General features: G+C 40.3%; 1 protein-coding gene across 3 annotated transcripts in view; it reads left to right on the top strand.

Annotated features, from left to right (window-relative positions):
* The first annotated feature begins 780 nt into the window (after positions 1-780).
* ZNF292 (zinc finger protein 292) overlaps positions 781-22638 on the top strand; it is a 51109-nt gene continuing 29251 nt past the window's right edge. The window contains exon 1 of one of the 3 annotated variants that reach the window (XM_053937045.1): positions 781-985. In XM_053937045.1, the coding sequence (XP_053793020.1) occupies positions 926-985 (60 nt within the window). In that variant the 5' untranslated portion in view covers positions 781-925. Of the gene's footprint in view, positions 986-1526; positions 1689-2389; positions 2408-22638 lie in introns of those variants that run through there. The other 2 variants (XM_053937044.1, XM_053937047.1) reach the window with 2 other exon arrangements.

Below are 22638 nucleotides of genomic sequence, written 5' to 3'. Positions count from 1 at the left end.
TACACTTGCACACTAACACTGGTGCAGTCCTGGAAGAACCTCTTTTCTCCCCAGCTCTGATTAAGTGTTCATTTCACCATACACCTCAGCTTTGAACTGCATGCAAGAAGTAGGTAGTGGCATTTGTCTTTTGTGACAAAAAATAAGAGAACATCAAATCAATCCCATGGTCATACAAGATAAGGTAGTGGGTATGGGATATTGAGTTGCACCTGGGTCAGTGCAAGACTGAAAGGCATATTTAGGGGTCTGCTGGTAGTCTCTTCTAGTCAAAAGACCGTTACACCCAATTCAAGTTTGTGTAAAGTATCAGTGCTCCTCATTTTTCAGATGATGTGAAATGCCCAGCTTAAGACAGTGTTGGCTGGCTATAAGAAATGATTCAGTTCAGTTCAGGCAGGGCTCTTGCTGCTGTACCACATTTCCTCCTCAATTCCGCAATGAGGAGGACTCTTCCTCAATGGCAACATGAAGAATGTGAAGCCATCAACACACGTCAACCTGTGCAGCCTATAAGACTGCAAAACATGTATCCATGCCAATTCAGTGCCCATCAGATCCATGTTTTCCTTCTCACCAGAATCAATGCCTCAGGCCCATCTCCAGTACTTCCAACACCTTTGACAGATGGAGTCTCCTCAGCTAATTTAGTAGATGCAGGGAAGTACACTGTCCATCACTGGAGCTTTGCGCTATTGTGAGCACATCACCAGTGTGTGAGAGGGTGTTTGGCCCAGCAAGCAAGGGCAACAAAGCCCTCCAGAACCTCTAAGTCTCACCTGCTTCATTTGAACAGCCAAGCCGCACTTCCCATTTCCAATTATGAAAGCAGGATGATCTAGGCGTGAAGACACCTCAGTGGCACCCTTGAGGCTAACACATTTCTGGCAGAGGAAGAAAGGCGAGGCAATCAACAAGCCACAAAATGTCAGTGGTGTCGGCCATGGCCCGTCCAGCAGTGGTTCGTGCCACATGGCGCTCTCAGGTGGGAGGAAGGGTCGGATGTGACCCTTAGTGCCATGGTCTAGTTGACCTCATAGGTGGGATTCAATGATCTGAGAGGTCTTTTCCAACCGAATTGATTCCACGATTCTGAACTCTTGGGACAGCGGCAGAAACTGACCGATCCGACCCGCCCCCACCGTCGCCGAGGCCGCCGCCATTTGCCGCCGCTTTGCCGCCAAAAACGCGTCGCCGCGCGGGCGGGGGAGGGCCCCGTCGCGTGGCCGCGCGGGGGCGCGCGCCCCGGCGCGCGTGGCGTCGCGTCACGTGAGGCGGGCAGGCCCCGCCCCCCCTCCCCGGCCCCGGTCCTTTGCGCCGCGGGGGGACGGCGGGCGGTGCGCGCGCGCGCGCGCCCCGCGCGCTCCCGCGCGTCTCCGTCTCCTCCGCACGTGACCCCCCGTCCCTGGAACGTGGCATTGTGTAATCACGTGACCCGGGAGCGGAGCGGGGGGAGCCGGGGGAGGCAGGCAGGGAGGAAAGGGGGGCGGGGGGGGGCTGCGTACGCGACGGAGCGGGGTGCGAAGATGGCGGACGAGGAGGCCGAGCGGGAGAGCGGCGGCCCGGGCGGCGACCTCCTGGAGCTGCGGCGCCTGCGGGAGCGGCTGCTGGAGCTGGAGACGGGGCTGCGGGAGAGCCGCGAGCCGGCCGTGCAGGCGGCCACCGAGTACTGCAAGCAGCTCTGCCAGGTCAGGCCGCCTCTTCCCTTTTCCCTTCCCTTCCTCCGTGCCCTGCCCCCGCCCGCTCCCTCCCCTCCCCGGCAGGGTGTGTGTATGTGTATGTGTGTGTGTGTGTGTGAGCTTGGCCAGGCCGGAGCGCGGGCGCCGGGCGGGACCAGCGCCGCCCCCGCCGCGGGGAGCCCGCAGCCGGCGGCCCGGTGCTGCGGTCGGCGCGGGAGGGGGGGAGCGGGGACTCGGTGCTCGGGACCCGGCCGGGCGATCGACGCCGCCGCCGCTCGTTGTGGGGCTGAGGCGGAGCGGCGCCCGCTGCCGCTCCGGCCCGGCCCGTAATCCCCATCCCCCGCTTCGCTTCCCCCCGCCCCGGTTCTCGCGGTCTCCAGGCCCCTTTGTTGTGCTCTGCGGCTCGGCTTATCGAAGGGCCCTTTGTTCCTGGCGGTGGCGGACCGGGGGCCCCCCCCGTCCCCGTCGCTCCGACACCCCTCCTCCCCTGGGGGCGAAGGGAGGGAGGCGGCGGTCCGGGAGGTGGGGGCTCCGCCGCTCCTCCGAGGGGACGGGCAGGAGCTGGAAGTCCGTCCCGGATCCCTCGGCGCGGGGCTCCTGCTCCATGCCCTCTTCCTCCCCGCTGCTCCCTTCCCTATCTCGTACACTGGAGGGATAGTGGAGTTTCTGCCATGCTGGGAAGGTGGAGGTGGTGGTGGACTATACAGAGTCGCCGGTGGTGGTGGCAGGTCTGTGGTGTTGCTCCCCGTTTTCTTGCCCTATCAAGGGAGCGCAATCCCACCTCGGGAGAGCCGGCACTGTTTGAAGCACCATTGTGTGTAATTATTCAGCCGTCGGGAAAAGGCCCGCTTCCCGGAGCTTGGGCTGGTCCTAAGGCAGGGTTTGTTTGCAGGTGTTTCTTCTGAGCTGGTGAACCTGCTGAGTATTCGTTCCTAAACAAACTTTGTGGTACTAGTTCCACAGACTGGTAAAAAAGCAGACCATTTTAGTCATATCTATGTCTATACATGGCCTTGATTTCTCTTAGATATCCTTTCTTGGACAGCATTAGGTGCAGCCCAACGTATAAAACAAGTTCTGAAATTTTAGGCCACATGTTCTAAACCGCTACTTCTGTAGCTTTACTTTGTTTAATAGTCTGGGTGATACAAGTGATAGTGTCTGTTTACACATTGCTGTCGCCCATTCATGGACAATCAGGCAAATTGTTAAGAGGTGGAATGGATAAGAGTGAATTCACATGGTTGGTTTGAAATGTGTTTTATTTATGAATTTGTATTTGGTTTCTTAAGGAGTTGATTCTTGATGGCCATTGTAGCATGCTAATTTCACATCTGTCGCTTCTGGATTAAACTGGTCTCTACTTCTTACTAACCAGGAAGATTTGCTACTAAATGTTTTAAGCATAGTTTTATTTTGTATATACAGAATTCATATGTCACGTTCCTTTTTCTCTGGTCAAAATTTATCATATTGTGCCTGGTTAGAATGTCCATGTCGATGCACAGAAACATTGGTTTAAGCACAGGGAGATTGATTTATGTTGGTTCAGATCAGTGTGTTCTCAGTCTATTTTATCTTTGTGCCTACTTTCTTAACTTCTTACACTGAGAGGTGGAAGTCTGCCTTTCCTGGCTCCGGCTCGACTTGTGAATGAGCTGTTCATTGAACTGAAGTAGTGTTGGGTAGGTGGGAATGAAGACACCATCCTTGACATGTACAGAGTAGATTACTGATGTCTAAAGCAGATTTATCACTGAAATCATGGTTACATGTTCTTAGTGAGTGGCTTCATGAGTTGATTGATTGATTTAAAGTTTAACAAATAGGAATATTCTTCTTATTACTTCAACGACTGTTACAAAAGTCTTTTGCAAGGCCCAAGTTTACTAGGTTTTTTTAACCATGCCCTTTTTCAAAACAAGTTTCACTGAGCAAATCAGTTGTGTAGAAACTGGCTTAGAAATCATGCTGTTTTGAAATGAGTTACTGTTCCTTCCATACCAAGATTTATAGTACAGCCGTATCGGTTTTTGCAGGCTGATGTGTAACACTGAGGGTTGAGACGTGCCATTCAGCACTGAAAGAGTCTGCTTTTTCAAATTTTGAACAGACGTCTAAACTGATGCTTAACATATTAAAAAGTGTTGGTAGGCAAGTATTTTTGTACTGGTTCAGCAGGCGTTTTTTAAAATCTCTTCACCTGTGCTTGTGGTGCCAGAATACTTATCCAGCCTCTTCTCCAGTTTTAATCCTTTATTTGGGCTAACACAAAATAGTATTCATGATTCAGAGAGTAGGTTTAGCTACTTAGTTTGCACTGCATGACACAGGTTGTAGAAAAACCATGTAATATAAAAGCCATCTCAGAAATCTCTTTCAAATAACAGTTTAAAGGTATCTGCCATGCTTTCTAGAATGAAGTCTTTGAAAATATATGCATGAAAGAAGGATTTCGGCAAATGTATGAAACTGAGAGTTGTTATTTATTATATATATAAATTGAATATATATCACTTATTTATATCTTGGGTCTAGAAACTCAGTAATGAAGTAATGTCTTAGTATTTCTCTCAGTATGATTTCACCTGATTTTTTTTTTTTCCCTTCACGCTTAGTTTCTATTCATGTAATAATTGCACAGATCTTGAAAGGTCTGGTGTCCTTGTTTTGTTTTGCCAGGTAGTTACTCTGGAGCACAGCAACCACCTAGCTTGCTGCCATAAATTAACTTTTATTTTTTTTAATGGAGTGGGTAACAGTATTCAAGAAATAAGTTTATTTTCAAACTGATGGAAGCTAAAGAATGTGGAGTAAAGCGTGGAAAGATCCTTAGGTTCAAAGGCAAATAAAGGATTTAAGTATTCTGTTCTTATTAAATGAAGTGGGAGCTGTACAGCCAAGTCCTTTATCTGGTTTTGAAATACCTCAGTTTGAAATATTTTATTGTTTATAACCCAACAGTATAGAACAACTGTTAAAACCACAGAAAAACAAGACCATTGTACCTTGACGGAAAATGTTGTAGACCTGTTTTCTTCTCTTGTAAGAATGAAGTTTACTTTGATGTATTTTATATGCAGCATTTCATTAGCTATAAATATGTTTATGTGTTGCTGCTGATTGGTCTGTGGAACAGTGCAATTATTCTTAAATTTTGAGGGGATTATAGACTGGACCTTAATCTGTACCAGATCTGTGTAATTGTAGTTCTGTTCTCCATTGTCAGCCTGCAATAAAGAGCATTATTTTTATTGTTATCAAGTGGAATTCACGTCCATATGGGTATATGTAAAATGTTTTTTTAATTGTGATTTGTAGTCTTCCGTTATAATTCAGTAATGAGCAAATCCTTGACAAACGGTTATGTTTTCACCAACTATAAGAGTGCAGACTGTGGCAGACAAAACAAGTATCTTCAACTGTAGTGCCTAAAAATTGCAAGTGTAAATTTTGCAAGAAGTCAGAATGATCTGAAGAAGATTGCTGTTCCTGTCACCATGTGGTGGCTGATTAGATTATTTTCAGGCTTGGCTCTTAAAGGTGACCAATTGTTTGTATTCAGTTGGAGAAGACCAAAATGTATGTTCAGGTTTTTGTGCTTGGGAGCTAGGTGAATGTGCTGCTGTTGGGTATATCAGAGCTCCTCACTAGGGGCTGTGTTCCCTTCTAGTTGTCATTGCGCAGTGTACCCCGTTTTTTAAAATTTGTTTTGTAGAAATAAAAACAGATTGCAGACTGGTAACAGATTTTCTGTTGTCACTAGGTGGTTGTGAAATCTTTCTGGTGCTTCTACCTCTTCTGTTTTTCTGTAGTTGACATGTTTTGAGTCTTCCCTCCTTTGTTATTTTGACACGTCATCTCTTTCCCAAATCTGCTTCTAAGGGTTGTTTTGTTTCCTCTCCTGCTGTACGTTGTGGTACAAATTCTCTAAAAGTGTAAAGCAGTTAGGTTTGTTCTACTGATGTACAAGTTGTGAGCATAAAGTGGCCTGTATTAGAAGCATGAGATAGTATTTGGATGGTTGTGTGGCCTTTCCCCAATGACTTTGTCTGCACTTCTGGTTCATTTCTTGGTTGTCTTGTCATGTCTGCCTGTTATGAGAAAGATCATGAATTAAAACTGTGCTTAGCTGTTAGTAGACACATTAATATCCTTCTAGTGTTGGCAGTTTACCCAGTAGTAACCCAGCATCTTCTTCTTAACACTAGTAGCAGAAAAGGTGAAATGGTGATAGAAAAACGGAGTGGAGGGAATGAAATTTTTTGGGCATTTCAAAAGACGCCCCAAAGCTTCTTATAACGAAAAATCGGTTTTAACTGCTCTGGCTGTACAGTTTGTTCCTACTGTTTTAAGCTGGTTTTTACCATGTGTTGAGGTTCTAGTGAAATATTAGGACCTTATGGTCTTACCCTATTTTTTTAGGTTGTGCTGTCATGCTAGAGCTGATCTTGGTAATATTCAGGGATATATAATCTAAGACATCCCTCCTAAAAGCAGACCTGCATGTCTCTACATAAAAATATTTTTATTATTATTACATATTTGTAATCACTGTATAGTACAAGGTTTTGGTAATTATTTGTCTCTGTTGGAGATTAGTCTTATGTTTTCTCTTACAGATTCTCCTATTAGTCTTACTTTAATTGGCATTCAGTTTTTATACCTCACAGACTTGACAACTTTCTGGTGCTGTCACCCTCTTCAACTGTCATTGCTGTCCTCACTTTTAATCTCTGTATTCGCAACTTCCTCTTCAGACCCAAAATGACAGAAATAATCTTCAGTTCTATCCATAAAATTTGAAATAAAACGTTTCTTAAACTTGTTACTTATATGTTCTGGATTTATCCAAATCCAGAGTCTGTCTTGATCTAATGACAAGGAAGTGTTTCAGTAGGCTGCTTTATTTTTTCCTGCAGGAGTTAGAGTGTGATCCCTTGCCAGGAGTAATTCTGTGTCTAAAGACCTCAACAGCCTATGAAGGATGTTTTTTTGCTATTTCATTGAACACCTGCAGTTGTGATGTGACCATAAGATTAGCGTTCACTGATGGTGAGAAACACCACCAGCAAAATGTCAGGTGCCTTTTTAATAGAAGTAAGAAGACATTTCCTGTTTTCTTATTATCACACCTGATTTCTTACTCCAGACAACTTTTGTCAAACTCTTCACTGAGTGAATAGGTAGATGTTCATCTTAGATTTTTCTTTAGCTCAACAGCTAGCAGTGATGTTTACATAATACAGGCACAAACTGGTGGAATGTAATTGTTGGTAAGTTGATATTTTTTGAGCTTTCAGTTCAATTATGCCCTGTCTAATCAAGTCTGTCTCTCTTCTTTTGGGTATGCATGGATTCCATAGCTTCTATTTCTTTGAGTAAAAAGTGTTTTCTGTTGAATCCAGTGAATGATTTTTACACTGAGGTAACACTTAAAAGTTTCTGTTACGATATTTCTGTCTCTACACATTTGGCTCTACCATTCTGTGTTGCTTCTGGTCTCACAGTTCCTATTTTTTTATAAATACATTACCATGAGTGCAGGATTCCCATCATAACTTCTAATACTTTTAATTTTACTTTCATACTTGTGACTTCCAGATGTTCTGCTATTCGGGGAGAGATGTACAGCTGCCAGAAATTGCAAGGAATCTGCTAAAATATAGTACACCACAGAGATTCCCAAGTGCATAAAGAGAAACACCTGCCATCACTGTGTTGTCATGCAGACTTTCAGCTGCCTCAGGCATTTTTGTGCTACTTCATCACTGTGAGACCTTCCATGTCAAACAGTCACATTGTCTCTTTGGGGAGGTGGATAGAAGCAAAACCCTCTGATTTTTTTTTTTTTTTTTTTTTTAGCTGAGCTTCATGGAGTTGGGGAAGTGGTCTTGCTGTCAAATAAAACAGTGTGTGTACCTATCCAGTTAAAATGTGCATCAAAAATCTTTAGAAGAAAGCGCTCTTGCTGTTTAGGGTAAATGTAATGAGTGAGCATAAATGTTCTAATCCTTGTCCTCAATAATGGCATCAAGCCCCAGCATCATACTAGATTGGAGCTGGTCTTTGTTAGAACTTTTGAGATGTGTACTATAAGGTTTTATTAATAAATTTTTCTGTATTGAAGTAAGCCAGGTAGACCATGATTCCAAAGCAGCATTGATTATTGGTAGGCCATAGCTATGAATGCTTGTTTAATCTGTTCTCAAAACTATCCATTGAAAAAGATTCAAAAAAACTCTCTGCATAATACATCTCAGTTCAGTTTTCTTTGCCTTCGATAATTTCTTCTGCCTGCCCTTGCAGAACAACTTAATACCTTGTTGCAGGTTAAGACTATTGTGATTTATTGTATCCCTTGTAGATAATGAAAAGTAGCATATTCTCTTTCTGTTGGAAGTACCTATATATTTTCAATGCTATTTTCAGTTCTTTTCTACTTTTTACTTTTCAGAACAGTTTTTGCAGTTCTTGATGTTAATTTTTTCCTAATTCCCCCCTTCCTTTTTGCTTTGTTGCTATATCCTTCAAATGTATGGGATTTTTGGAGTTCTTAATTGCAGGGAAGGTAGCAATTCTGATAAGAATTTCATAAGAAGGTGACAGTCTATGTAAGACTTAGGATTTAACTTAAAACATTTCTCCTTCCAAGTGCAAGTATTCAAGAGAAAAGTGGTAGTTCTCTGAAACTAACAAATTAAGGCAGTTAAGAAGATGACAAAATGTAAGTTTTGTAAGTAATTTCTTTCCATATAACTTCAGCAAATAGATACTTAGTTTCATAGTTACCCTGATGCATGTATTTTGCAGAGTTAAGTTTCTTGATGCTTTTACTGAGGTTACAGAGAAAACCCCTTCTATCAGCAAACCAGCATTTCTCTAGGAAACACTTCTAGTGAAAAGTGAATACTCACAGGTCAAAAATTTTAAATAGGTGTTTTTAAAAGGCCTCCATGCGTATCCTTGTGCAATTATAATACAGTGTGTTTATTTCTGTAGTTTTCATGAGGGAAATTAGCATGAGGTTCTTAGGCCGCCAGCTTTTTTACAATGATGATGTACAACAATTTTAGTTTAAATAACGGGTAAACAGTATGGCTTGAAACTGTCTTTTGAGATAGCATTTCCCATTTTATTAGGTCTGTGCTTTTGCACTGGTTAACAACTTAGTGTGTCATGTTTTAGGAAGTATGAAAGTCTTTTTTTTGAGGTATGAAATATTTTTTTCTGTTTATCTTTCCAAATATGCATTAAAGACAGCTCCATGGTATTATTTCTCAGGTCTTTCATCTCTAAGGATGAAGTACACTGCTTTAATTTGTGAAGAGTTAATCTAATAACACCTGGTATTTGGCAGAACAAAGACTTTCAGAAAGAAGATATATGGAATGTCAAAAAGGCAGTGGAGCTTTATAAAATTATTCTCTGAAAGTAGACCTGATCCAGTAGGTAATTGGACCAAAATTGCAAAAATGTGTGCTTGTTTTTGGTAAAAATAGTTTGATCAAATGTCTTTTCCATCTCCTCTTCTGTAACTGTTGTACAGTCTTCTGGTATACAGTATTTCTAGCTTTATGATTTCCTGTATGTAGGTAAAGTAAATTAAACATTCATCAGAGAAATAGGTAAATCCTGTGCTAACTAATGTAACTCTCACTTGATTGTTACTCATTCTGAACTAGTCATACAGTTCTTTGTTCTTATAGGAACTCATGTTACATGGACAGCTACCAAAGCTCCATCCATCTTCAAACACTGACTCCTGGCTTTCATTCTCTCGTAACTGCTGGACAGGTGCATTTGTTGCTTTGAGAACCATAACTCCCTGAAGTAAAATTCTTTAGGATAAAGACCAGTCTTTATTTGTAACTCTCTGTTGTCTTTTGGCTGAATAGAGCAGTTTTCATTTGAGCTGGTGTAGCATACTCAGTGTTCTGTTTATCAAAAAAAACCACCCCAGAATCTGGAAGGATCCTTTTCTGCTTTTCAGAATGATGGAGTGAATGGGTTCTGTCGAATAGAAAAATCCTGTTTGGTATTTGTATATCTAACAGACCAAATATTGTTTTGGTGAATTAGTAAAGTGCATTCAGTGATTGGGCATTAAATCATGAATAAGGAGTTCCTCAGTCTTGTGATTCATAGAATCATAGAATGTTAAGGGGTTGGAATGAAACTTAAAGATCATCTAGCCCTAACCCCCACTTGCCATGGACAGGGACACCTCCTACTAGAACAGGTTGCTCAAGGCCTTATTCAGCCTGGCTTTGAACAGTGCCAGGTTTTTGGCATCCACAGCCTTCCTGGGCAGCCTGTTCCAGTGTCTGATTACCCTCAAAGAAAAGAATTTCTTCCTAATATTTAACCTAACCTTCCCTGATTTCAGTTTGTACCCATTACTCCTTGTGCTGTCACTACAGTTCCTGATGATGAGTCTCTCTGGATTCCCTGTAGGCCCCTTCAGATACTGGAAGGTTGCTATGAGGTTTCCACACAACCTTCTCTTCTCCAGCCTGAACAGCCCCAACTTTCTCAGCCTGCGTTCATAGGGAAGGTGCTCCAGTCCTCTTGTCAACTTCATGGCCCTGCTCTGAACTTGCTCTAACAATTCCATGTCCTTCTTATGTTTGGGACCCAGAATTGGATGCAGTACTGTGGATGGGGTTCCACAAGAGCAGAATAAAGGGGAAGAATCACCTCCTTTGACCTGCTGGCTATGCTCCTTTTGATGCAGCCCAGGATTCCCTCTGGCTTTCTGGGCTGTGAGCTCACACTGCTGCATCATGTTGTCTTTCTACAACCATCACACCCAAGTCTTTCCCTGCAGGGCTTCTCCCAGTCACTTCTCTGCCAGCCTGTCGGTGTGTCTGGGATTGCCCCGACCCAGGTAGAACCTTGCACCAATAGCACCTCTTTGCTGAACTCCATGAGGTTTGCACAGCCCTCATCTCCATCCTGTCAGGGTCCTTCTGGGTGGCATCCCTTCCCTCCAGCATGTTGACTGCACCACAAAGCTTGGTGTCGTCAGCAAATTTGCTGAGGGTGCGCTTGGTCTCACTCTGCATGTCCCCAGCAAAGATGTTGAATCAGCCCCAGTACTGACCCCTGAGGGGCACCACTAGTCTCTGTGTGGACAATGAGCTGTTAACCACAAGTCTTTGCATGTGGCCATCAGCCAGTTCTTTATCCACAGTGTGATCCATCCATCAAATTCAAGCCTCTCCAGTTTGGAGACAAGCGTGTCAGTGCAGCAGAGCATCAAACACTAGTTAGTCCAGGTTGCTCTGCCCCTATCCACCAATGCTGGTCCTGTAACAGACCATGTGTTTCAGGAGCCTCTTAAAATATACTCGTTTATAACACAGGGAACACAAGGATGGGTACAAGAAGAGATTACATGTTCAGAATCACAAAAGACACAAGCTGAACTAATTTTTTTTTTAATCATTGGAGGGTTGGTCTTATGAAGAGAATTGCAGGGATAAAAAGTAACTTTTGTTGATGACTCTGTAATAGTTAAGATGATAAAACTTCATAATCCCCATTCTACAGATTGGGAACTTGCATAATGTTTTCATTGAAATTTGTGCAGCGACTGAACCCTGCTTTTGGATACCCAGCCAGAGTTGGTCATCATGTCAGTGTGACAGCAGGAACTCAAGAGTTCTGCTCAGGTCTGCCAGTATATTCAGGAGAAAGTATGGCCTTGGCTCCTCTCCCTTCCCATGCGTGGACACAGTGGCAGTACTTTGACACTGGTAAAAGGACACTGGTGGTTATTAAACACATGGTAGATGTTGTCTTGTTCTTTCACCGGAAACATTAATCAGATGGAAGGCATCCTTTGGGATGCCAATTTGACTGTGCTGAGTAGACAAGTTTAAAATGGCAATTGAGTAACCTTTCTACTGAAGATGAAGATTATCAATTACATTATCATCAGAAGTAGCAGTGGGAGAAGTTGCATTCGTCTGATGTAGACAGCTAATACAAAAATGTAATGTAGTTGAACTATAGAAATATTGTAATGTCTCATTTCACTTGATGAGAGAGCAAGTTTAAGTCACCTATGCTGCAGGAAATATACATATTTCCAGATTAGACACAGTTATTTCTGGCTGTCTTCCTATTTTTAATCTGCCCATATGCCAGTCTGATAATTAAAAGAATAGGTAAATTAGATTTCCTGGCAGTGGATGAAAGTTTACTGTAATGAACATCCTGCCACATTCATGAAATGCTTGTTTAATAGCCAACTGCTGAATGCTCTTTTTAAGTAAACAGACTAAAATATGAATGTTGGGATGACAACGTTGAATTGAGACATGATTGAATATCTGAATAGAGAAAAATGTAGCCTAGAACTATAGCAAATTCACTTATGTTAAGATGCAAGAGAGAAATTAGATACCAATGGCCATATCAGTAAGAGCCTGTTAAATGCAAAATGTTGAAAGATTAAAGGCAAGCCTAAAGAATGGTAATTTCTGGTACTGTATGTGAGAAAGCATGAGGCTTAATGAAATTATTTACTGGTGTTTTAAATAAGTTATTTGTTCTAAAATAGTTTATGGATGTAACTAGAGGTTCTCCATTAATTTCCTAGGTTTTTCTAGGTCTTTTTCTAAAACTAGCTGGGGTTAATTCTAAGAAAAATAGTGCCTAAAAAATAATGGGACAAATAACACCAAGGTAATTTCACTTTTGTTTTGCCTCTTCCAGTTTAATAATTAGCAAGCTGAGCTCCTTCAGTATGTGTTCAGCATGCCCAGATGAAAAACATGCAGATTGCTTGTGCCTTTTAACTTATATTTGGGGAGAGAAACATCTCTCTGTCAATTGAGAGAAGGTTCTGTGTTTAGTAATTACCTTTCAGTTGTCTCCCCTTCCTGTGGGTTTTTTTTTTTTAAACTTTCTGGGTGATGGTGTATGACATAATTACTATGAGAGTTGTAGTAGAGCCCCTCAAGCTGTTCTTCTATTTCTGCTTCTATAGCTGCTGAGGTGCTTTTTTTCAAACCTTCCTCCAGCACAGACTTTGCCTTAAAAATATAAATACATTTTCCAACAGCATAGTTACGTCTCTTGGTTTTGTATCTGTAAAATGAGGGTAGTGGGTACTTCCCCTCTACTCTGTTATATGCATTAGAGAACAAACCTGAGATTTTTTTGTTGTTGTTATGTTATCTGCCTAGTGATGTATAAATAGTTGGATTAGAGGCATGGTTAACTTTTTATGTTTGTGTGCCAAAGAGTTGGGGTGCTAATGTTCCTAAAAATTGAATTATAACAATAGTTAAAAAAATCCTCAAGAAGTCAATGAAGAAACTTACCCTTAAGATTATGACACGGATTCTTTGCACAATTCATCTTAACTCTTAACTCTCATCTTAACTTTCTGGTTTCATCAAGGTCAGGGGGTGAAATATATGTAGGGAGAGGGAAGAACAAATACTCGGTGCACTCCTGCATTTTCAGAATTGTTGAAATCTGTTTAGTAATTGCATATTAATGGTAACTAGAGCCGCAATGAGTTTTATATGAAAAAAAAAATCCACAGAAGTGACCTAAGTGGTTATTAGAGGAGAATCTCTTTAGGCAAGAGTTAAAAAGCAGCTAATGGTAATTCTTACTAACTTTTTATCTTTGTTCAGCTTTCATATTTTCTAATTTTTGTGGAACGATAAAGCACATAATATGTAGTTATGTTATAAGCTACTGGATATATGTATGAATGTGTAGTGGTTGAACAGGCCGAGAAAATGGATCATTCATTGCAGGGTAGTTGGTTACATTTATTTCAAAAGTATTCTAATTCTAACAAATCAAAATTAGTCAGCAAGTAGTATCAGTTCTTTAACAATTATCTGTTTTCTCTTTGTGTTCTGAACTTAACTGTTGTCTCTAAAAAGTCTCCAGGGAGGATAGCTTTCCTTAAGTATGAACACAGGAATAAGTTACTGCATGTTTTGATTTTTTGCTGATTCTGTGAAGCTCCTTTTCTGGTGGAGCTTGAGCATAAAACCTAGATGTGTATTAATTTTTCCAGTTAATTTTTCCAGTTTTGCTACAAAAAAAAAAAAAAAGTTCAGTTATACAGCAGTTATTTCTTTGTTTTCTGGTTTCATAGACAAGATTTTAGATTTACTTGATTAGTCTGATAAAAAAAATTAAGAGGATGGTGGGGGGAGAATGTTTATTAAAAACAGGCTTGTAGATGGATAGAGTTTTGTAACATTTTTACAGATTACCTTTAGAACTGTTCAGGAAACTAGTACTTGAAGGTATTTGAGTTCATGTTTTCTTTGTTTAGATAACACCAAAAAATCAGTGCTTACTAAGTGAAGGGTATCTACATCACAGAGTGCACACCTGTGTATCTGAATTCTGAAGGCACCAGTAATAAAAAACAGTGCTACCTTGTAGGTGGTACTTCAAATACATGGGTGAGTCAGGTAGGAATCTTTTTATATTTTCCTTCATAGGTGGACTTTTTTTATGCCTGTGGAAGGAGAAACACTGTTATACAGACAAGAGTATGAAAACAGCTGCTCATAGAGTCTAACAAAACTTGCTTTTAGTGTTCTAAAATTCTCTCTTCAGTAGATGAATGAGATAGTGGTTGAAAGAACAGTTTCAGAAGATATGTGTGAACCAAAAGAGTGAGTTCCTATATGTTAATACTCTGGATCAGACACAGGGTTTGCTTTGAAAGTGATCTGATCATCCCTGTTAGCACACTTCTTTCTACATTGTGGAACAGCTTTGTAGTGTGGAAATTGTAATGTCTTTTGGATGAAACTAAACCAGAAGCAGTGCTCCAGAAGTCTACTTCAGCTGCTAATGGGTATCCCGTTAGTGGAACCAGCTGAATGCCAGTCTGAAATACGACCACTAGTGATGGGTTCACTGGAGACTTGGGTTCTCAGAACCCTCTTCTGTATTATCCACTCCTTGTGCATGTGCAATGGTATAGTCATTGTGAGCTTTTTGTGGACCAGAGCCTAATTGGCAAACTCAGATTCTGGTTTTGAACTTCATCTCTGAATGAGTCTGTCTTGACTCGCTGATTCAGTACTTGCTAATCTTGACATGACTTTCCCTTGCTTTCAGCTGGAGGGTACAGAAGCCAGTGATGTTAGGATGGCTTTGCAAAGTGTGAAAGGAGCTGGAGTTTTCTGTTTGAAGGGAGAGAAACAGAAAAGATTGAAACTGCAGCCTGTCAGTGGAGGAGTGTAATAGGGAAAAAATTGGATAGCTCTGCACCATGCCTGCAGAAATTGAGTGAAAACAATTGCTTAAATACAATCTTGTGTTAAGTGATGGAATTAGGAGTCTGGCTTCAGTTCTCTCTTCTGGGCACAAGTCAATATCTCCATTAGAATTAAAACATCATCATCTGATTCTTCAGCCAAAGGAGTCTTGACTTTCTAGATCTATACTTTGCTTAACAACTTTATTGTGAAATAATTCAGAAGACACATTCAAGTAAAAACAGCATATCATCAAGTTAAAATCTTGATAGGTTTTAGAAATGAAAATTGAGTACAAATTGAGATTGATGTTCTTTGATCAGAACCATAATTTAAATAGTACTTGTCCTGTGGAAAATACAGTTGCATTAGATTATGTCATCCACAGTTTTGTATATGCAGTCTGATACTGTGTGCCTGCTGGAGTTTTGCTGTTTGATTCTGGATTGTTCTGTATTATAATAACAAACACGTAAGAGCTAATATTCTTGCAGCACTTGTTTAACTACAGAATCAAGGTAACAGTGCTAAGCCTTGGTAAACAAATACTGAATCAGTTAAGTAGTGCCACTTTTAATTTGCATCATTAAACTGCTTTGGAAATTATTTAGAAGTACAGTGCTGTGTTGTTTTGATGTAAAATGGCCTCTCTGTGTACAGTTCTAAATAAAAATTGCTTTTGTTGATTTTATTATGGCAAATCTGTCATAGCAGTATTTCAGATGGGTGTGGTTCTGTCTGATGCTTGTGGGCAGATTTAAAATACCTGTGTTTTTCTATGCAAGTTTTGTTCCAACCTAAAAATCTGTAGAATAGCCTGTAGGGTATCCCAACTGAAAAACAAAATGGAAACAATTAATTTATGTTTGAGCTTTTCTGTTGGACACAAAGGTGAAAGGAAAATAAAGATTGATTATGATCATGGTGATGTGGAGAATGTCTTGATCAGAAGGTTGTCATACCACAGCAAATGCAATAGATACTCATATTTTTTTCTTCCCTCATTTTCCCCTGTGCATTTTTATATAGGCAAGAGATGGGGTTTATACTATTTAGTTTACTCTTAAATGCTTTAAAAATCATCTGTTACAGTATTTGTTTCTAATGACTAATGGTAAAGTGTCATGGGCAATCTGAGGTAGACTTGGTTTAAATTAGACATAGAAGTAAGGGTTTTTTGACATGCAGAACTAGTTAAGAGGTGTTCAACTTTTTGCTTGAATACTTTGTTCATTTGACATCTTAGCTGGGTAGTTTGTCCTTATACAAAGTGAATGTAAATGCTGATTGCACCCCAGTGGTTCCTTAGCTGCCTCTACTTTCCTCAAATAAGGTGGGAACCTTCCATAGGAACCTTAACCTCACAGTTTAAAAAAAAAAAAAGGAGTTGCAGTAGTTGGCATTTTATGTGGTGAAGGGCTTGTTCTCCATCTTCTGGTAAAACACTGAACAACAAGGAGGAGAGTAATCACAAAACTAAAAGGTAGTTTTCATCTCTAGAAGCTTTAGATCATCAAAGCTGAGAATAATTGTAGTGTAACACTGTAAAGATTTTTTTTGGTGTCCCTTTAGGATGCAACTTTGCTGTGAGACTTCACAAAGACATCATCTGGTACTAATGTATTGGTAGGAAATCTTCTTGACTTCGGATATGTCTAAATTTGGATTTCTCATTTATTTTTAGTATCTCAAATACTTAGTTAAAAAGATCAAATGTTATAAAGCTATTCTGAATCAGTGTGTTTATTTTCCTTACAGGAGAGATGCATCACAGGCAATGTTGCTGTGTTCACATAAATTCTGATGGTCTTGAAATGCTTCTTGAAGCAATTCCTTTTTAGAAGCTGTGAGGACAATTGCCCAGTACATGGTCTTGTGCTCACTGGTCATGCTTGCTATCATCCTAGTCATCTTCTAATTGAGTTCTTTTACATTGAATTCTTGGGGTGGGATGATTTTACTATTGCAAACCAGGACTGATGCTCCACGTGGAAGGGAGAGATCCATTCACTTATTTACAGGTTCATTTCTATTTTACCAGTTCAGTTCTGTGACTTTTCATGTGATTCGGTAATGACACTAGCGCAGGGCCTGAATTACACAAAAGACTCAAGGCCAGCAGCCTGGCATAGTTTGTAAACTATCATAAATTGACCTTAAAAGTAGACTATTATCAGCTTTCCAGGAATTTGAACAATGCTGTCTTCATCTTATGCTCAGTTCTTTAATGGTTGTAGCAGTCAGTGAGGTTATGCTTCAGGCTCACAGCTTTACTCTGAAAAATACAGCTTTCAAAAATGAACTTATCTTGAATGAGATTATTGTTTAGTCTCAGCCCAAGACTCAGTGTAACTGGTTTGTTTGGGTTGTTTTCTAGGAAACAAACCTAAACTTTTTATTCTGTTATTGTAAGGGTCAGAAGATAGCATCAATACCATGATTATACCTAGCTGCTTGATCAAGAATCCACATCAAGTCAGCAAGTTTCTTGTGTTTCATCTCAGGATTCAGGGCCTTTGTCAGGGACTAAGCTGTCTTGCAATGTCTAGCACTTTCTCCAATACCCATGAGCTGTTGCCATTCAAGGGCTTGTTACCTCTGTATGCAATTTGAGAATTCTTTTCCTGGCTATCCTAAAAAGACTAGAGAGCATTTCATTCTGTTTTTATTCCTTGAGAGCAGTGTTTTAGTGGCTGTTCAGCATTTTTTGACTGCTTTTTTTAGAGGTGTTTTATTTCTCAATATATTGTTCTGTTCTTGGTCTGAGGAATTTATGCATGTACAATAAATTTATTTATAACAGCTTTATTTTTGCATTGCAATTAGACAATATAATTCACAGATTTTTTTCAAAAAACTTTTTGTTCATCTATATTTGTATGTAGATTTGTATATATGTAGATTTGTATATATGTAGATTTGTATATATGTAGATTTGTATATATATTTGTATATGTAGGTATTTCAGCATTGAATTTATTGGTATTAAAAAGGACCAGCATATTCATTTTTTTTAAAGAAATGTGTTCATCTTGGATATCTCAAAGCAACTGCATAAACCTTTATATTTATGAAGTGTTTTTGGAAGTTTCCGTGTCTGATGGCCCAAATTGTAGTGAGACCTCAAAATACTTGGTTAGCCTTTGTATAAGGATGCGTGCACACCCTTAATGTGACACCATCTGGGAACTGTGCTTGTGCACGGCTGCCTTGCGTGCTTCTGCAATGGAGTGCTGCACATCTGAGATTCCTCAGGATTTCCTCTAAGATATTGGTCATGGACACAAGGGTTGTCAGTGAGATTATCTACTGGCAAGATGTGACTGGTGGAGATTCTCAAGGTCGAGCAGAGAGTTGTGTCTGTGTGCACATTCCAGTACTGCTGAGCAGTCCTTGTGGAACTATGGATACTGCGAGAACTTTATTGAATGTTTCATGGTGCTCTTAACTCTACTGGGAAAGGCAAGTTCAACCAGCAGTTTCAAATCTGGTTCTGTTTTCTTTTGAGTAATAGTTAAACGTAAGCAGATAGTTGTTGCTTGTTACTACCATACCTGAAAGGTCAACAATGTGAAGAGCATGCATGGGAAATACTTTTTCAGAGAGAAGCAGATAAGTCAGTTTTCACTTCCAAAACTGCAACCTAAGATTATAGACCTTTGGCGTTAGGATTTGGGGAGGTGTATTTAATCTTACTAATTGGGTTATTTTGGTAATTGAATAGTAGACAGCTCCTTTGGAGAAGAAATGCAGCAGACAGAAATTATCTGGGCCTCTACTAGTCAGGATTTTAAATCCATATCTTCATTTAGTGATTATCTTCAAGGTAGATATCAAGGGGAGATCAATACAAAAGGTGACAATACAAAATGAAGTACAGAATCATGAAGGGGAAAACATTTTTTGGTAGAGATTAGTAAATCTCACTTGTCTAAGCTTCAGTAAAATTACTTTTAAAGTGTCAAAAGCAGAAAGATGGCAGTTCAGGAACAAGTAACTGCATAGGGTACAGAATATTGGGATTCATTTCCATTTTAATTTCAGTTTAGTTTTAAATGGTAAGAGTCTTGTAGCTTACCTTCAGGGCTACACTTAGTTTTGTAATACAAAGAGAGGATTGTGCTGGTAATACAAAACCAGGAGGCATCTTCTGTTCTGTTTTCTTCACAGGTCAGCATGGCTGCTTTGTTGGTGTTCTTCACATTCAGCAGCAGTCAAATAGCATAGGAAGACTTTCAATAGACACAATCAGTATTTTCATTGCATTACTGCTCCAGTGTCATGCTTTGCCTGCTTCTCATGGCTCATCATTGCATGTTTTAGTAACTTGCACATTGACAATCAAGAGTAAGACTATTACTGTGCATTACATTCTTAAAATACAGCTGTCTATATTTGAAAGGTAGTTCTTGCTCATGTGTAGTATTACACAAGAAATTGGAGGAAGCAAGCGTTTAAATAATTGCAAGCAGGCAGTAGTGTGGAGCTTTTAAAGGTCAGTATTAGAATTACCATTCTCTTTTTGTGCTGTTCTTTAGCTGACCACAGGCACTATATTTAATGACCTGAGGGAAATACATACAGCCTTGTTTTTCCTCAGTTTGCATGGAAAAAGAAAACATCTTCTAGATGATAAGTAGTACTTCAACAGTACATATGTGGTAGAAACAGTATGTGGTACTATAAAATCGTTCCTTTCACTTTTGTTATATGTATTTAACATATAACAAAAGACAATATCTGGCACTAGATCTGATTTTCTAACATGATCTAATGTAGAAGACAACTTTTCACAAAGAACATCCATTTAAATCATATCTCACTCCCCAAGTCTTATTGTCAGATAATAGTGTTGCCATGGTAAGCTGATTTATTCCTTCAAAAAACCTAAGTCCATGTCTTTCAGGTTATGAACTGACCATTGACTTAATTCATTGTGATGTGTGTATCTGTTGTTACAGACTAAATTTAGAGAATTGCCTGGTTTTAAAAGTATCTGAAAAATTAAATATGATTTTGACAAGAAACGTGTACTTTCATGCACTTTTTGGAAAAGGACAGCTAAAGATTTTGGCAATTGATGTTTTTGAACTAGCTTTGGCAAGAATAATTGTGTGAGATCTTTCCGTTTTAGTCTAGTAAACTTGCAGGCTTAAACAGACAAACTTCAGATATTCAAATACTGAAAGAAATCATATCTCTTCCCCTGCTTTTTAATTTCTCTAGGTTATAATCTTGTAATGAAGAAGAAAATACCACAAATCATTTTCATGTATTGTCTGACCGTATGTCAGGGACTGGGAGGTCAAAATTGCTCTTAAGTGAAGGTCAGATTCATGACCACCTGAGGAACCTGACTGTGCAAAATTCATTGAATCATAGCATGGTTTGAGTTGGAAGAGACCTTAAAGATCATCTAGTTCCAGGCCATGGACAGGGATGCTGTTCAGTAGATCAGGTTGCACAGGACCCATCCAGCCCAGCCTTGAGCAGTGTCTGGGATGAGACATCTATCTTCACCACCTACTGAGTAAAGAATTTCTTTCTAACATCTAACCTAAACTCAGCTGTTTTCAGTTAAAACCATTGCCTCTTGTCCTGTTGCTATCTGCCCATACAAAATTTCTCGCCCCTTCCATTTTATGAGCGCATTTAAGATACTGGAAGGTCACAGTGAGGTCTCTCCAAAGTCTTTTCTTCTGTATACTGATCAACCTCAGCTCTCAGCCTTTATTCTTTATTATTTATTATTTATATAGGAGTGCTGCTCCATTCCTGTGATCATCTATGTGGCCTCCTCTGGAGCTGCTCAACCAGGTCAGGTCCATGTCTGTCTTGTGCTGAGGACTGCAGATGCAGCACTCCAGGTTGGGTCTGACAAGGACAGAGTAGACGGGGAGAATCCCCTCCCTTGACCAGATGGCCACCCCTCTTATGGTGCAACCCAGGATGCAGTTGGCTCTCTGGGCTGTGAGCACACCTTGTTGGCTTATGTTCAGCTTTTTATCCATGAGAACAAGCAAGTCCTTTTCCTCAGAGCTGGTCTTAATGAGTTCTTGCAGTTTGTACTCACATCTGGGGTTACCCTGACCCATGGGCAGCACCTTGCACTTGGATTTGTTGAACTTCATCGTTTTCTTGTATACACAGTTCTCAAGCTTGTCCAAGTCACTCTGGATAGAATCCCTTTCTTCTCTCATGTCAGCTACAACATTCAGCTTTGTATCATTTGCAAACTTGCTGAGGGTACAGTTGATCTCAGTGTCAGGTCATGGATGAAGATACTGAAAAGCACTGGTCCCAAGATAAAGCCCTCAGGGACACTTCTATATGCCTTCTTCCTTTCAGTACCTTTATTCCTAAGCATCCAAGTCTAAACCAGTCCAGAGCAATCAGTGGAACTTTATTTGATTCAAGTGGTTATGTTATCAGGCTCATTACAGTGCATCTTCCTCCGTATGATGTTACCAAACTCAGGATCTCCAATTCATTTTCATTTCCTCATGATCCATAATCTAGTGGCACAAGCTGTGACTGGTTATTAGAACATACCTTTATAGGAATCTTAAGTAAAAAAAAAAAAAAAATCATGTGCATGGTTCATATGGGAGACTTGCTTCACTGGTTTTCTTCAGTTACCCTTTCTTGACTGGAACCCTCACCTTCTTTTGAAATTTTTGTTCATGATAGCAGAACTGTAGCTATTTTTCACCAGCTTTGAATAAAGCTTGACCTGTTTTCTTGAATCAGGCCATTGGTAGCTCCTCTGAAAGCAGCTGCTCTTTTGTATCAGTTGGTTGTTGGCAGGTACAAGGGGAGCCCTGCCTCTGTGGGAATGCTCCATGGGAACAGCAAGTGGCAGAGTGATCTCACTGAGAAGTACTGCAGCTCCTGCACCTGCCTGTGTGCATGGAGCTCTGTCATTGCTTTGCTGCCTGTGGAGTTTATTTCATGGAGGGAGTTCCTTCAGCCACTCCTTACGTGCAGCTCCCTAAGACTCATCTCCACATAATACAGTTGTGTCAAGCTTGTTGTTTGGACTTCCTCCTGTGTGGATGTGCTTGAAGAAAGTCATTGAAATAAAGGTTTTGCTACTTACTACAGTTGTTTTGAGAGGTGCAGCTTACCTGTGTGACCACTCTCTGTCACTTACCCAGCCTCTTAGTCCTTTGGGTGTAGCAGGGAATGAAAACAACAGTCCCAGGCATGTCCTTACATAAATTTAAGTAAGCTTACCCTTATTCAGGTATGTTCAGGATAAGAATCTCTTCTTCAGAGCTGAAGAAACATGTAAGTGTGGACCATACACGTGTAACTCCTGGTAACAGTAAATAATGTTGCCTTTTAATATGAAACATATTTTACCACTGCTTTGGTGTTGTAGGGCTAGTTTTAGCAAAGAAGACTGTTCAGTAAAAACATTCTGTGGTGGGTGGGTTGCTACAGCAACAGTCTTGTAAGGGTTCTGATAAAGATTGAAAATTGTCTGAATCTTACCTGTGGTTATACATTTTCTGCAGTTTAAATCACAAGTATAGTGCATTTTTTTATTGTAGAGGTCAAGATTATTCCACTTTTGGAGGATTCTTGACTATGTAAGCTGCTGCTAAAATAAAATGCCTGCTTCAGTCTCAAAGAGGAACAAAACTTTTGCTGCTGTGCTTGGAATACAGTACTTGGCTTGATTAACAAGCATGTCCCAA

Source organism: Vidua chalybeata, chromosome 3 (assembly GCF_026979565.1).
Source record: "Vidua chalybeata isolate OUT-0048 chromosome 3, bVidCha1 merged haplotype, whole genome shotgun sequence".
NCBI classification, from domain to species: domain Eukaryota; kingdom Metazoa; phylum Chordata; class Aves; order Passeriformes; family Viduidae; genus Vidua; species Vidua chalybeata.
This window is presented reverse-complemented; position numbering and strand designations above follow the sequence as displayed.